At 42.5% G+C, this 16,029-nt stretch overlaps 2 protein-coding genes across 3 annotated transcripts in view; one reads left to right on the top strand and one right to left on the bottom strand.

The window, feature by feature from the left end:
* Positions 1–595: 595 nt before the first annotated feature.
* On the top strand, positions 596–10,381 carry usp1 (ubiquitin specific peptidase 1). 2 transcript variants are annotated; one of them, XM_079267446.1, is made up of 9 exons: positions 596–716; positions 1,152–1,377; positions 1,581–1,722; positions 3,401–3,502; positions 3,704–3,873; positions 4,168–4,820; positions 5,026–5,184; positions 5,274–5,475; positions 8,785–10,381. In XM_079267446.1, exons 2-9 carry the CDS (start codon positions 1,211–1,213, stop codon positions 9,503–9,505), a joined length of 2,316 nt encoding a protein of 771 aa, XP_079123572.1. In that variant the 5' UTR covers positions 596–716; positions 1,152–1,210; the 3' UTR covers positions 9,506–10,381. The 2 variants fall into 2 exon arrangements, with proteins under 2 accessions (XP_079123572.1, XP_079123573.1); XM_079267447.1 differs by having other exon boundaries at positions 1,584–1,722; positions 8,785–10,380.
* Positions 10,382–10,955: 574 nt separating this feature from the next.
* dock7 (dedicator of cytokinesis 7) overlaps positions 10,956–16,029 on the bottom strand; it is a 46,094-nt gene continuing 41,020 nt past the window's right edge. The window contains 8 exon segments of the mRNA XM_079267445.1: positions 10,956–11,094; positions 12,813–12,980; positions 13,239–13,345; positions 13,456–13,599; positions 13,820–14,056; positions 14,191–14,280; positions 14,380–14,456; positions 14,459–14,504. Coding sequence (XP_079123571.1) covers positions 11,052–11,094; positions 12,813–12,980; positions 13,239–13,345; positions 13,456–13,599; positions 13,820–14,056; positions 14,191–14,280; positions 14,380–14,456; positions 14,459–14,504 — 912 coding nt within the window. The 3' untranslated portion in view covers positions 10,956–11,051.

Raw genomic sequence — 16,029 nt, 5'->3', positions numbered from 1 at the left:
TGTTCGTTGTTTGCTGAGGAAGCAATTGAGCAGTGGTGGAAGTAGTATATTATTAATTTCCTTTAATTAAGTAGCCATACAAGAATTTAAAAGTAGACTTTCAAGTAAAAGTCCTGCATCCAAAATTTGACTTTGTAATGCTACAAAGGTATTCGGTTATGAGCAAAACTGCAATTACAACACCTTTACAAAGTTTTTCATTTTTAGTTGTATCTTAATCTGACTCTTCATTAAATATCATGTGCAGGAATCATTTTCAACCAAGTAGTTCCTCACTTTTTTATTTTTTTGAAAGAATAACCTCCCACTGCCGGTGTTATTCAATCTGTCAGTTTGATAAAGGACTACAAAGATAACGGACTACAAATATTGCTTCCGAGAATGGCCACGGGGCCTAAATTAATTAGGTAACTTAATCTAAGCCTGAGATCTCAAAAGCAACTATTTCTGGTGATATAATTTCACAAACGCACACGCTAATTTACAAGCGTTACGCATACGTCTGAAATACGTTTGGATATATATATTTGGACGTTTTTGCCGGATGTTTTGATGTCGTGTCCCCGTTTCACCGGCGGTATAGCTGCCTGTGGGCTTCCGGTCTTCCGTCAGGAAAAAGCGCCAACTTCTGCCGCACCTTCTGAATCCCCAAACATTCGTATTTACCGGATACTCCGCGAAATATAGTAGACTTCGACCTGGCATGACTAATTCAGGTGAGTGTACACGGCTGTAGCCAATGTAGGGATTTTCAAACTAAGACTGCGCGCTGCCTTTTTACTCCTACACCACCACACCGTTTGACCCAGTTTTGTCTCTGTTGTTTATTGTGCCCTATTTGCTACATCCTAGCTAACTCATAACGCAAACCAGATAACGATTGCTCATGTAAACGGCTCTATTTAAAATGTTGAGCGAGGCAGCGCTAATAAGAGAGCCACCGGTACGTTAACATGTTATATAACTCGTTGTTCATTCGGTTGAACCGGGCATGTCTCCATCACGGTTAGTTAGTAACGTCAGCTCGTTTGGTTGTAGAGAGTTAGCGTTACGTAACTACAACCAAACGCAGGGCGTAGTTAACTTTCGTTCTCGTTAAACTCCAATGGCGCCCACTGCAATTCAGTTATGTTTTTCCCTCTTCTTTCCAGTGAGGTGCGCTGTTGCATCTCTGTGAAGAGAAAAAGACGCAACGTTAGCAGTGATAAAGATGCCGGGTTTGCAGGGTGAGAAGGCGGCAGCGCCGGGGAGCCCCATCAAGAGGAGTAAACTGTCTCTGAAGTTCCTCCACAAGAAAGACACTAAACGCGTTCTGGACTTCTCTGAACCTCAAGCAGATGAGCCCAAAACAGTTGAACAAGTGGAGCCTGAGGCGAGGTGGGTCTCTGTTTGTGAACTGTGATTTATCTGGGAAATTTGCCAATTAACGTTACATGTTAAGAGTTTGTTTTAATTTAATACAACAGAGGATAATGGTTGTAACTATATTGTCCAGCCCTTGTTAAACTGCAATAATCAAACAAGTAACGAGTAAGTTATGATGTTTCTTTTAATTTCAAACTGTTTTCTTCACTGTTCAGCAGCTGTGATCAGGTCCCTGGTCCTTCTCCATGTCCAGCCTCACCCGGCCTTCTCCTGTCATGTGACAAGAGAGATGGCTTGGTGCCATTTGTGGGTTTCAACAACTTGGGCAACACCTGCTATTTGAACAGTATTTTACAGGTGGGTCCTTCTCACCACAGACAAAACATATATTTTATTAAGGAGTCTCACAGCCAGAGGGTTCAAGTCTAGTGGTTTGGCAGCTGATACTTGAATCTCTTTCCAGACGCACAACTGTGGTTGGGCTGCGTTTTGTCGTTTAATATCATTTCAGCTCTTCGCAGGCTCCTCTTCTCACCAATATCACTTATGCTTGTTAGATGGGTACCAATGATGGTCTGGGTGGTTTTAATCACCCGCTGTAGAGCCCTCCTGGGCTGTGCACATCCCATAGCAGTTTGTGATGTTTGCAGTCAGGATGCTTTCTATTGCTCCTCTGTAAAAGTTGACAATAACATGGCAAGTGAACTTTGCCTTCTTAAGTTTCCTTACGTTTCTTAAGTTTCCTTAACTTAAGATACAGCTGTTTATGAGCTTTCTTCACCAGGATGGAGGTGTGTGAGGACCATGTCAGGTTGTTTGTGATGCTGATCCTCGGGAACTTGAGACTGCTTACTTGCTTCCCCTCAGCTCCATCGACGTAGACAGGGGTGTGCGTCTTAGTTTCCTTTTTTTCTAAAATCAACAATCAACTCCTTGGTTTTACAGACGTTGATGAGTAGGTTGTTCTCTGAGCAACACTGTGCAAGGTTGTTGACTCCCTCTCTATGTGAAGTCCTCTGGTGGAGGAGGGGCTGGGGTCTGTTTGTGAGGAAGTCTAATAACCAGTTGCAGAGTGAGGTACTGAAGCCCAGAGGTGCTAAGTGTACCAGTTTCATGGTGGGGGGAGATTGTCTTGTGCTGACCTAAATCAACAAACAACATTCTGATGAAGGTGTTGTTGTTTTCTAGATGAGTGAGGGCTGAGTGGAGAGCAGTTATTATTCGAAGCATCTCTTGTTTGGAATAAGACTTTTTTTCTTCTCCTCTTTATTGAAGGAAGAACATACAATACAATATGTGTTGTCTTCATTTAGGCCACTGGTTAGACAATAAGCTGAGCTCTTATGCACGATGAAAGCAGGACACTTCACTTTTGTATTACTTCACTACTTGTGTTATTATTGTGTACTGTGTTTACATTGTACATTCAGGTAGCTGCCCGCTTTAAAGGATTAGAAAATGGTTCAATTCAGTTTAAGATTTCACTTGAGGTCTGAAATAATGTCAGCCTGCCGTATGCAGTAACTTAAGTTATACATTGTTTTTGTATGTGATTTAAGCAAATATTGGCTTGATAATCCACAACATTATTATTTCAGACCACGGACCTTGTATAAAAGTCATGTGGATGATTTGTAATAAGTTATTTTTAAGTGGTTCGTCCGTCAATTTCCTGCTGCTTGCCTAGGTTAATAATGATATCAGGATTACTGCTGGGAGGTACAGACATGTGATTATAAATGTCAACGAATTGAAGCAGTTGGTAAATAATTCAAAGGCCTTCTCACCCATTCTGGTTTTCATGGATATCTTTCATGCTTTGGCTGGTGAGACAGTGATATCGTATTATAATGTCTTTAAAAGTTTGTAGTTTAACTTTGTGAACCCTACAGAAACCCTGTTGTAATTGTTATCACTCACAGACAATAAAACAAATATAGCAATGTCATAGCTTCAGTATTTGTCAGGCAAAGTGATCCCAGTGTGTGATTTGTTTGTGACGAGCATGAAGATTTCTGTGTGCTTGCTGCTGCAGGTGCTGTACTACTGCCCGGGGCTCAGAGAGGGAATAAAGAAACTCTACACCCTGTCTAAAAGAAAAGACAAACTCAAGGAAGAAACTGATCAAAGCCAAGAGGTTAGTGCAATAACAATGTGATTCATTTTTATTTGTACAAAAGTTACATTTGTAAACGATAGCTTTAGAAATTAACCCATGTAATCGACAGCACAAATTCAAAATAATTCCTCTTAGTGGATCTGATATACGAGATACGAAGCTCCAATTCTAAAAATCTTTTCATGCGATTCATTCTTTAGTTTGTATTTTATTTCTCAGCAGTCAGAAGTTGCCGCTGAGGCGTTGCCGGCTCAGATCGAGCTCCTCGGGAGCTTCAACAGTCTGATAACTTCAGCGGAGCAGCTGCAGTCCAGCTTCCTGTTGAACCCCGACAGCTTCAGTGAAGGAGAGCTCGCTACACCGCCTCGCAGGATACTTCACACACTCAGGTGATTATGTGCTGATCTTCATCATGGCTGTCCAAATGAGCAATGTAGGACAAAACTATGCATTCACTGTTCAGTAAAAATCACAAGCAAGTTGTGTTTGCAAAATTCTATGTTGACAAACCTCAACTGGTGTTAAATTACGTATTTCATTTGAGCAACAGTCAAAAACCCCAAAGAACATTTCTAAGGCTGAAACAAGCAACTGTTATATTTTGAGCAGTCCTTTAAACAGTTGATCAATGTATATATATTCCCATCAGTGAACTAATTGTGAGCGCTGTGTGTGTTTTGCAGGCTGCTGAACCCCATGTATGAAGGCTATCTTCAGCATGATGCCCAAGAGGTGCTGCAGTGCATCCTGGGATATATCCAAGAGGCTTGTGACACCATCAGGAAGGAGCAGGATTCGGAAAGCGATGCCAATGAGACGGAGGTTAAACTTGAGGACGGCAGCTCGGCGACAGAATCCCTAACTCCGTCAGAAGAGGACGGCCAACTCAGCGGCAAGAGGAAGAGTGACACTGAAGTGGGGAACGCCAAGAAGAAGCCCAAGTCTAAGAAATCTGATGCCGAGGATAATAAGCCCTTCACCCGCTCCAAAAGGAAGTCCGTCAGTAACGTCACGGTGAAAGACGGAGAGGCAGAGGATGAAAAGATGAAGAAGCTAAACGGGGCGGAGGAGAAAGGCAGCGGCTGTGAGGGGAAATGTGACAAGGCGTCTAAAGAAGCAGAGGGGAAAGGAAAGAAGAGGTCGAAGCTGAGCTGGCTGAGGCATTCAGGGAAACAGCCGAGTATTTTCTCCAAGTTCCTCAGCGTGGGAAAGATCAGCTCCGTGAAGAACCAAAACAAACCGAAGCCGACTGACGAGAGAAGTCCCAACGAGAAGACCAGCAAAGAGACATCGCCTCCAACGATGGCTGACGAGGAGGAGGCAGCGAAGCTTCAGGGTATGACATCATTACTATAAGAGGAATTTAATATGAGGGATCTATTTAGCCGGGTGCAGGAAATGAAGAATTCAATAAGTAGAATGATGAATATGAAATCTCATAAATGTATTCCTGTTCATGTAACCTCTGCCCTGTACAAGCAGACAGCATCTGTATCAATGTGACTTCAGGCATTAAATGCAGCAGTTCCTCTTCTACCCAGAGGGCCTGGACTTGATGGAGCACCTGTTCCAGGGCCAGCTGGTTTTGAGGACTCGCTGTCTGGAGTGTGAGAGCTTCACGGAAAGGAGAGAAGACTTCCAAGACATCAGTGTCCCGGTGCTCGACGAGGAACCCAGCAGCCCGGACGAGCTCTCTAAGGGTCAGGACTCTTTCTTTAAACAGCTGTCGGTACAACAACGCTTTTCAAAGTCCCGCATCATGATGAGTTGATATCTTCTCTCTTCCCAGTTTCTCCTGATCCCAAACCAGAGCTGAAGACTCTGAAGTGGGCGATTGCTCAGTTTGCGTCGGTGGAGCGCATCGTTGGGGAGGACAAGTACTTCTGTGAGACGTGTCACCATTACACCGAGGCCGAGAGGAGTCTGCTGTTTGACAAAACTCCCGAAGTCATCACCATCCACCTGAAGCGCTTCTCTGCCAACAGCTTGGAGTGAGTTGATGACTTTTGAACACATTTATTGTCATTTCACTGAGTTTTCTGTCTGCTATCCGTCAGTATTTTCTTCCAAAATATTGTCGATTATTTATAGTAGGGCTGCAACAACTAACATTGATCCGTCACATAAAGGAAACGGGTGGAAGGTGTTTCTTTTTAAATAAACCTGTCGTCATGCATTTGTCTGTGGAAATACACACAAATCGTCCAGAGGCTCATGATTTAGCTGATTCAATGTGTGAAGTAATGGAGGATTTCACAGTTTTAAACAAACATTCCATATGGGTCCAATTTGCAGTGTATGTGAATGACATCAGCTGACAGGAAGTAAACATGAGCCCAAGCTGTTGCCTATCAATGCAATTGTGTTGAAACGGTCGATCACATAAGGTTCTGGAGTTTCTGGAATACTTCATGCAGTCAGTCAGTGTGAGGTATGGGTGGGAATTACCAGAGTTCCCGCGATACGATATTATCACGATACTGCGATAGCAGAGGCCTATATTGCGATTTCTTACTTTTTTCAACTTCAAATGACGTCCCCAAAGGAAAACTCAACATGTTTGACAACTTTATCTTATTCGATAAGTCTGTTAATCTCACTTCAATCATTTTTATTGCAGCAGAATATGATTGTCAAGAAGACAGACTGACCAATGTCATAAATGTTGCATGAACCTGACAAACTGAACTGTTTGCATTTAGTTAAGTTGGACTATGTAGTAATACAAACGTGTGGACTCAGTATATGAACTATAACTTATATAAGTAGGATATTAGTTATATAACTCAGTATAACTTGCGATGCGTGGCCGTCGAGGGCAGAGAGACAGTTATGCGCTGCACTCTCCCCATGAGCCGGCTACTGTTGGCAGATTTAACCCCGTTGTGAGGCCAGATGTCTCTTTGTTTTGACCAACTTCCTACCAACCACACTGACCCAGGACCTTTGCTGACCTCACCAGAAAACAACTCGGCACCATCTAGTGGACTGAAAAATTTATTGATTTGATTTTTCAAAAAAAAAATATATATTTTTTTTTGTATAGTTTATATAATGAAATATCGATACTTGGCATCCGTGTATCAATACAATTTCGCCACGCAAAATATCACGATACTATGCTGTATCGATTTTTCCCCCACCCCTAGTGTGAGGTGGATCCTTTATTTCTCCACATCTAAAACTTGAGCAATATCTGATCACATAACAATGATTATAATAATATTAATATGACCAGGGCAGGGAAAAGAACGGAGGCTCCACGTGTTATGTACATCCTCTACTTCCAGTCTCTCCTCTCTTCAAGCGAGTCAATCGTGGCTTCCTAGTTGTGCTGCGAGCGCAGAATTGAATGACTTTTTACATTATCTGTTTACTTCAAAAGGTTAATTTGAGACGAGATTTTAAATACCACACTTAGCATAAAATGTCTTTGATTCATTGATAAATAATTAGCTTTGTTTGGCTGAAATATTCAAGAGTCTTTGGGAAACAATGTTGTCATATCTGCGCCGATACCAATATATATGGTATCTCGATCAACTAATATCAGCCAATTAAATCAGACGTGCTCTTTATACAATCACTTTATTATGACGTACTAGACCAGGGGTGGGCAAACTTTTTGGCTCGGGGGCCACATTGAGTTTTAAAATTTCACAGACTGGCCGGGCCAGGAGCAGATGAATGGAGTGTGTTTGTGTGAACTAATATAAATTACAAGTAAAAGCCATGACTTAAAAAGTAACTTGCATTTAATTCCAGTGGGAACAGTGCTGTTGGTCTCCCTTTTTAACCAGTGCGTCAACGTCTGGTGTCAGTTTGGGTGTGACAATTCTCAGAACAGATCTGAGGTGTTCATCAGTTAACTGGGATCTTACACGGTATTTTTTTATTGCATAAATGCATATTTTATCATGCACTTACTTATTAAGCAGTCATTTTTGACACGGAGTTTCTCGTGTAAAGGTTCATGACTGGTCTTTTTAGCAGCTTGATTCTTTGAAGGGATCATACAAATATTTGACTGTCACATCTAACATTGTCAGAGCTCTGCTCTGTAGTCTTTCCTTGTCTCACGGTGTGGGTACATCTCACTGCCGTCAGGAAACGTATCAGAATACCATTATTTTATTGGTTAAACTGCATCACGTGCCGTACAACGCATTGGTCGGTGTTTTTCCTGCACAGCTGAACAAAGTGCCGTAAATGCTGGAAAGGAGCGTGAATAACTCCGCTGCATAAAGCAAAGGCCACTGAAAACGGGTCTGCGACGAACCACCAGTTGAGAATCACTGGTCTGCAGGATGGTGAACAGCTGTTGGCGTGGCGTGTCTTCCGGCTCTTCCTGTTTCCTTCGCCTACATTCCCCTGGGTCCTAAGCCCCTCCCTGTACAGCTTCTTATCACCCTCTTTGCACCAACGTACATTTATAACAAATACCACGAATATTATGGTAATCAGCGTTGCATATGTGTCAAACTCTATCGGTGCATCTCCGGTCTGTCGTTGTTCAACCTGCATCGCTCTGTTCTGTTCTTTAATGTAACGTTACTGGAGCGACGGAGCCTCTCCCAGCTGTTAGCAGACTGTTGTGCTAGCAAGCAGGCTCGCGAGCGAGCGAGCTGTACCCAGCATGCAGTTCGGCGGTGAAATTTTATAAATGTACAATTACTAGTGTTACGAATTGTTTGTGTCAGACTGTTGTGTGCTGTGGTGTTTTTCTCTGTTAAAGAGCGTTAGTTGTGGGTTGTTAATTGTTTGTGGTATAAAGTTATGACCATGAATAGAGTTCTCTCTCAATACATATAAGACAACTAGCAGCAAAAAATACATTTAGCTGCCTGTTGAAAGCAGACGGCAATTGTTTCGGCTATGCACCGGTATGATGGTGTGTGAAGAATTCATATCATACGGGAAAAAAAACCCGGTATACTGCCCAGCCCTTATAGTATTGACAATTCTGTACCAATATTTGACGGGCCGGATTAAAACGCCCGCGGGCCGTATCCGGCCCGTTGGGCGTTTTAATCCGGTAGTAGTTTGCCCATGCCTGTACTAGACAGACTTTGTGGAATGCTATACTAACACTTTTATGACTTACTATACGGACTTTTTAATGCATGCTATACGATGACAGACATTTGTAATGACATTACTATACCGTCTTTTTAAAACTTTTTATGACATGCTATGACTCTTTTACGACTTTACACACTAAACGAATGAAGTCTGGTATTAAACAGGAAAAGTTTCTTTGTACAGATCCTAACTCCTCCCCCTGTTTCCTGTCTTCGTAGCTTGGACCTGTATGCAGGTCTGTCTAAAGTGAACACCCCCCTGCAGACCCCTCTGACCTTGTCTCTGGAGGAGTGGTGCACCGACTCCTCGTCCACCAAGGGTCAACGCTACCAGCTGTTTGCCGTGGTCATGCACAGCGGCATCACCATCAGCAGCGGTCACTACACCGCCTACGTCCGCATGTCTGATCTGAAAGATGTGACGCTGTGGGACCGAAAAGAGGCGGAAGAGGAGAATAAAGAGGGAGCCCACGTGAAAGCTGAATTGCTGGACTACGATGACGGAGAGGTGTCTTTCAGCCTGAGAACGAGGGGACGGAGAGGGGCGAGTTTGGCGAGCAGCAAAACGGGAGGAAACAAGCAGTCGGAGGGTGGAGTCGGCCTGTTGGGCGGCCAGAGGAATCGGTCCAGCTGTGAGCTCGGGAGCAACGGCAAACACACGGAGAAAGCAGCCAACAGTGGGTCAGAGGGGTCCAAACGGAGGAAACCCACCAACAGCCAGAGTAGTGAAGCAGGACAGGAGGCATCCACCACTTCCTGTGGAGGGGTGCAGGCGTTGGACAACCTCCTCGATTATGAGGGCAAGTGGCTGCTGTTTGACGACTCTGAGGTGCGTGTGTTTGAGGAGGAAGAGTTCTTGCGAGCCTGCTCTCCTGAGACCGCCTCTTCATCAACACCGTACCTGCTGTTCTACAGACGGATGCCTGGACCCCAACACTGACATGACTGGGGGGGGGGTAGACAGACTCTTTGTAGAGAAACACCCAGACACATTCAGTGGCTGCCATATCAGCACCTGAGCAAAGGTTATGCATTACAGCCTTTTCAGGATCCAAATCTAGAGTGAAGATATTTAAACGTTAAAATGTATATTTCTTTAGTCAACTATCAGGTACATATGAAAGTGTAATGAAACATAATTCAGAGAACAAAGGGTCAAATCTGTTCTAATCTTTAAAGATCAGTTAAGAAGTTATTTTAGGACTAAACTAGCACAATTGAGCAGCGATCAGACAGGAATTAAGAGTGCACAGAGACATATTTATGAGACTAACGTAAGCAGGTCCAGGATCGCTCACATCCGATGGTGTCGATGTGATTGTTTACCATCTTCATACGTCCAGTGTATGAACAAGAAACTAAATGCTTCGACTGCCAGTGAATAAACAGACTGCCCTCTCCCTTTATAGAGACCAGCATCTCAATCACAATCAGCCAAAACAAAAACATACATTTTAGAAGATGTAACGTTATCAGAATTCGTCCCTATGAATCATGTTACTATTAAGGGTTTGTTTTTTGCTTGTTCAGCATTTATTACATCGCTTTGTTCGATCATGTGTAGATATTCAGAAACGGTGACATTGTCGCAGGTTCAACAGCAGTGTTTGTGTCCAATCTTGGTTTCAGGGAATGAATTGGTTCGGATTGATCAGAGTGATTAATACTCACTATGACTCATATCCACATGAACGATCAGCAAGTTGTGTGTTGTCTCCTTTAAGCTCATTCCAGCTGTAATTCTATTGTTGTCGTCAGGTTCAATTCTGAAGCAATAAAGTTTTTACCTTCATCTGGTGATACTCATTCACAGCCAACACAAACATTACGCCTGTACACCAAAGTGAACATTAAAATATTTATTTAGTAAAATATTTAAAATAAACTACATAAAATAATACAAAGATGTTTAAAGTACCTAACTTTAAAATGTTCTTTCAAATAAAAATGATAAATAATGGTACCTTTTTTCCCCTCCCCCCCAATTGAATCACAATGTAAAATGCATTGCTACACCATAATAAAAAAGTGCACACATGAAACTGAAGAGATTTCTGACAGTACATCATCAGACACCTGTCAAAATCAGCAGGAAAAGTGTTTTTTGGCACTTTGACTAACCAATAAAGGGCCCGCAGGGCGTCCTTTGTGTTCAGCAGATTGTGGAGGTTAACGTTAGTACATTTGTAGTGGTAGCATAGAGACGTATACAGACGTGTCCCCTTATGTGACAAATGGCCAGCAAAGAAAAATTGTAAATGCCGAGGCATCGCTTTACGATCCACTTGAATGTCCCTCTGACTGTGTAACAGTTTGTATGTAAACACATTAAGACACTGGAATGACGTACCAAGCTGCAACACTTTGAGCCTTTCTTTTGACATGCTCTCCGAAAAAACTGACCGACCTTCAAGAGACTCCTATTTACAATCGAGAATAATAAATTAATATTGCAATTTCTGGTGTGTGTGTATTCTTCTTTATCTTCAAATGTCAAGCTTGCGAAGACTTATTCTGCTGAAGGAATCTCTGGAAACAAAAAGAAAAAATATATTTTCATGAAGACAGAAATATCAGATGTTTTCATTGAACAAGGAAGTGACTCTGGGAGTTCACTTGTGAGAACAGCAAGACTGAAGCTAGGAGTACTAAAAGGTCCTTTAGAAAATAAGACCGACACTAAAACAAAAGGATCACAAGATGTACGTAGTCTGAAAGTCCCGAGCTACCTTGTCAAGCTGTCCGTTTGCTGCGTGATTGAAGAAGCAAAAACAAAGACTCATTTAAGTTCAAATTCATACTTTTTAAGACTTTCCATACATTTAAGGAAGTCATCACAACTTTGAGTTCTAACCGGTTACATCAGCAAAACACTTTGACTTACATTTACTATAAACTGTAAGATGCAACCATAAAGTCTGTGATGAAAACCTATATTATGTCGTAAAAAAGTCATACAGCATATCAGAATAGTATTGTCATAGAAAGTCTTAGTAAAGTACATCAAAAAAAGCTATCGGAAGCATTTGGAGTAAATGCAACATATAGTATGTTTAAAAGCGTTTTTTTTGTAAATGTCATAGTATAGCATGTCGATAAAAGGCAATAAAACGTCATAGTATACTATATTGAAAAAAGTCATAAAATGTTCACAGTATGAGCTGTCAAAAAAAAATCATTAAGTCATAGCATAGTAGATTAGAAAGATATTGTAAAACAGTAAAGTATGTTGACAACAGTCATAATGTAGAATGTCGAAAAAAGTCAAAGAAGTCACAACAGTACATCAAAAAGAGTAAAAAAAATAAATAAATCATAGAAAAGTAAAATAAAAAAACAAACCCAGTATGTTGAAAAAAGCCATAACATTGTGGGAAAAAGTCATGAAAAAGTCACAATTTAAAATGTCATAAAAATGTCATAGTATAGTATTTCCAAAAAAATCATTGTTTGGATTGTCGATTAAAAGTAATAAAAAAAGGATAGGGTAGTTTGTCGAAAAAAAGTGATGAAAAAGTGATGAAATATACTATGAAGAAATCATAGTATAGCAAGATAAAGTCATAATATATTATTCAAAAAAAGTCATGAAAAAGCAATAATATAGAGATTAAAATGAAAGGTATAGTACGCTGACAAAGGTCATAGCATTGTATGACAGAGTCATGGTATAGCATGTTGAAAAAAGTATATCAAAATAGAGTCATAAAAAAGTCATAGCATCGTAAAGTATGTCGAAATAAGTCATGTGGGAAAAAGGTAAAGAAAAGTGACATAAAGTCATAAAGTCACAGCATAATGTGTAAAAAAAAAAAAAAGCCACAGTATGTCATGAAATATTGAATAAAAGCGGTACATGTGCTGAACTACTGGTGTGGACGCTACAGAAAGCCACCGTTGAACGTGGCCACCGTGAGTAGCGACGGCTCTTCTGGTGTTGAAGGACCTGACCGACCGGACACAGTCAGTGACGAACAGAAGGGTCAGCACATTTATGTCTTTGTGCGTACACACGGTTTGGGTTGTGAATCTACACATGATCTTCTGCATCTGACCCCTGCTGTCCCACAGCGCCTTTGGGATTTTGTCTGACAACACTTCAAGAGACCTTCGCATTACGTAAGTCCATGCATTGTTTTTTTCGGAAATTCCTCCAAACTCTACCTTAAAGGGCCTGATTGTGGCTACATTGATTTATAAACTTAATACTTTTGACACCTTGTATCACACACACACACCAGCCCCACCTGTGGGAGTTGACCTGAAGCACAGGTTTATAAAGCTGTGGGATCTTCCTGTTGATGAGGGGCTGAAGCGCCTCCTTCAGCCGGTGATAGTTCCTCTCCAGCTCCCTCTGGTACTCCTTCTGGTCCGGACCAATCAGGCTCTTATTCTTACGCAGGGCGTCTTCACACCTTTGGCAGACAAAACATAACTGGCATTTAGACTCTGTACGATCCTTTGTCTTGCTACTGTAGATGGAGAAGCGTTGTAGCAAGGCTTATTAAGGCATCTGGACATTTTAAAATGTAACTATAATAGTTAAACGTAGTTTTCTCATTATGTTGACATACGGAACACATAACTTAGAGCTTGTTTTCTTATAATTTGGTGTCAAATGTTGCACGTCTCTGTTATGTTGCCCCTGTGGATTCACCGTTCACAGCCCGTACCTCTTTGTGAAGTCTTTGAAGCAGAGCCGTAGCTTATTGTGGTGTCTGTACAGCTTGGGGTCACTGGGAATATCCGACAGGAACACCTGAGCCACCTCCAAAGGACCCTGAGGACAACAGACATGACTATTCCTCTACGACTTTACTTATGCTACGAAATACCTTGAAAATGCTCCTTTTTCTTATCGCACATACATGTGACATCTTAAACCATTACCTGGTTGACAGTGGTGCCCACTGACCCCTGGAGGACCATCTGTAGCATCTTGGCATCAGCAGGGTCCTGGTGGGTGGCGAAAGCCAGCTCCTGAGTCTTCTTCTGCATGTCTTCTATTGCCACCTCGATGGGTGTGGATATAATCTGGAAAGTGACAGATGCAAGCGGTCTCAAGAGTTGGATAAAACACCTCATTTTCAGAATATCATCCTCCCACAGCTGGAGATAAAATGTATAAAAATGTAAATCTTTATTAATGGTTTTGTTGGCTGATAAAAACAATCAAGAGAAACTAAAACAGGTACAAAAAAAGAATGGAAAAGCTACTGCAGGTGAGTTGCTGTGTGTGAACGTGTTCCCCCACCTCCTCCTTGTGGATGATGTTGATGCGGGTCTTGATGTAGGGGAACGCGTGGGAGGTGGTGAGGATGGTCTTGCGTTTGAACTGCTCGTGCAGGTCCCCGTGGGCCCGGCCGTCCAGAGTGAAGGGGGTGCAGTAGACGAAACGCCGCAAATTGTAGTTCTTGTCAAAGTAAGTGATGCGGTCCTTCATCTCGTACGTGTCGAAGTACGGCTCCACGTATGTGATCTGGATGAACGCCTACAGAAACGACAAGGTATCGTCGGTTGAGGTCTTAGATGGCGTTCCCTCGGTTGAAGATGGATTCTCAGACTAAAGTGTTGAATGAAATCACTGTAAACTGTGTTCACATGTACATTCTGCTCAACACCAACCTTGTTTGGGTCCAGCTTGCACTTGTCCACTGGGTTAGAGTCCTTGATGACTTCTACCTGCTCCTCTCCAAATCGCTCTCCATAGAAACCCTGAGAAGCACAGCACCTCATGAGTAAACGCACACCTGGATAGGAGGACGTGTAGGACGAGTGGTGTTACAGGAGAAGAGGCGTCATGGTGGACTTTACCTCCAGCCTGTGAGAAATCTCCGCCAGCTTCGTGATGGCCGGCTCTTTGTACACAAACTCCTGCTCGTCCAAGTCACAAACTTTGAGCCGTAAATTCCAACTCTGAAGTACGTACCAAACATCCTCTTTCCATCCTGCCAGCAGAGGGAGAGCAACGTTAGTGCTGAGCCAGGACAGAAATGAAATTCATACAATCCAGATCATCAAAATAAAATCTAACTTTTAATAAGACGTTGTCCAAATCAGTGAACTAGACTGAGATACAGTGTTTGTTGTAGCTTATACAATGTATAGTAATAATGTATGTACGTGTCAGATAGAAAGCAGCCGAGAGGAAGTCAGCAACCTGGAGATTATCATCCACACATCGAGCCGACAGTAACCACAGTAACGGGCAGGTATGACATATTAGCATTCACTCAGAAATTCTAGTTTTTAGAAGATGGTTTGACAGTTTTTCCACCTCGACAAAGTGTACAGTACACAGAGGGCAGAGTGCCAAACATCAACAGGAAAAACCATTCTAAGATAAGCATTTACCAGTCAGCAGAATATTCACGTCATGAACAGGTGGAACAGATACGACCAAATAGGAATATGATAGAATAAACTTTGAGATTTTGCCGAGCACATACGTTTAATGAATGCGTTTTACCTGCTTCAGCAATAGAGAAGCAATAATCAGCTACAGCAGTCATGAGCAGTGACAGAAAACAGGAACAAAAGTGCCCCCACAACTACTTCAAACGGATGCCTACACTCAACCAACTCTGCGATATTTTAGGAAGAACAGATGAAAAAATGGCCACCAACTCCAGAAGCTGTGAATGGTTCCGCTCAGACATCCGGAAAACCATTTCAGCCTAAAGTTCATTAAAGTCCGAAAACACAGCAGGACTGATACAAATGTGCAGGTGGGAGAGTGAAGGAGAGACAGAACGAGAGAGAACGAGAGAGAGAGCGAGAGCGAGAGAGCGAGAGAGAGAGCGAGAGAGAGAGAGAGAGAACGAGAGAGAGAACGAGAGAGAGAGAGCGAGAGCGAGAGAGAGAACGAGAGAGAGAGAGCGAGAGAGAGAGAGAGCGAGAGAGAGAGAGCGAGAGAGAGAGAGCGAGAGCGAGAACGAGAGAGAGCGAGAGAGAGAGAGAGCGAGAGAGAGAGAGCGAGAGAGAGAGAGCGAGAGCGAGAACGAGAGCGAGAGAGCGAGAGAGAGAGAGCGAGAGAGAGAACGAGAGAGAGAACGAGAGAGAGAGAGAGCGAGAGAGAGAGAGAGAGAGCGAGAGCGAGAACGAGAGAGAGAACGAGAGCGAGAGAGAGAGAGCGAGAGAGAGAGAGCGAGTGAACGAGAGAGAGCGAGAGAGAGAGAGTAACACGAGAAAGGGAGAAGTTGTGGACAAGTTGAGCAGGTCGGCATGTTACCTCGAGTAAAAGATCTTTCAATAAACCCTCTTGCTAACTGCAAGCTCGAGGCAAATCTTAAAAATCCATCTTGTATTTTCACTACAACTGCTCATTGAAAATAAGTTGGATGCAAACATGTGAGGCCCTGAAAACTGAGAAACTTACCACAAGACACAATTAAGTAAAGTGGGAAGGAAGGGTCGGCAACCAGGGAAATCAAAAAGGAGAAAACAGAACACATTTTAATGAGG

The sequence above is a fragment of the Melanostigma gelatinosum genome (assembly GCF_949748355.1).
Source record: "Melanostigma gelatinosum genome assembly, chromosome: 4".
In the NCBI taxonomy this organism is placed as follows: Eukaryota; Metazoa; Chordata; class Actinopteri; order Perciformes; family Zoarcidae; genus Melanostigma; species Melanostigma gelatinosum.
The sequence above is the reverse complement of the archived record's forward strand: the minus strand, read 5'-3'. Positions and strand labels throughout refer to the sequence as shown.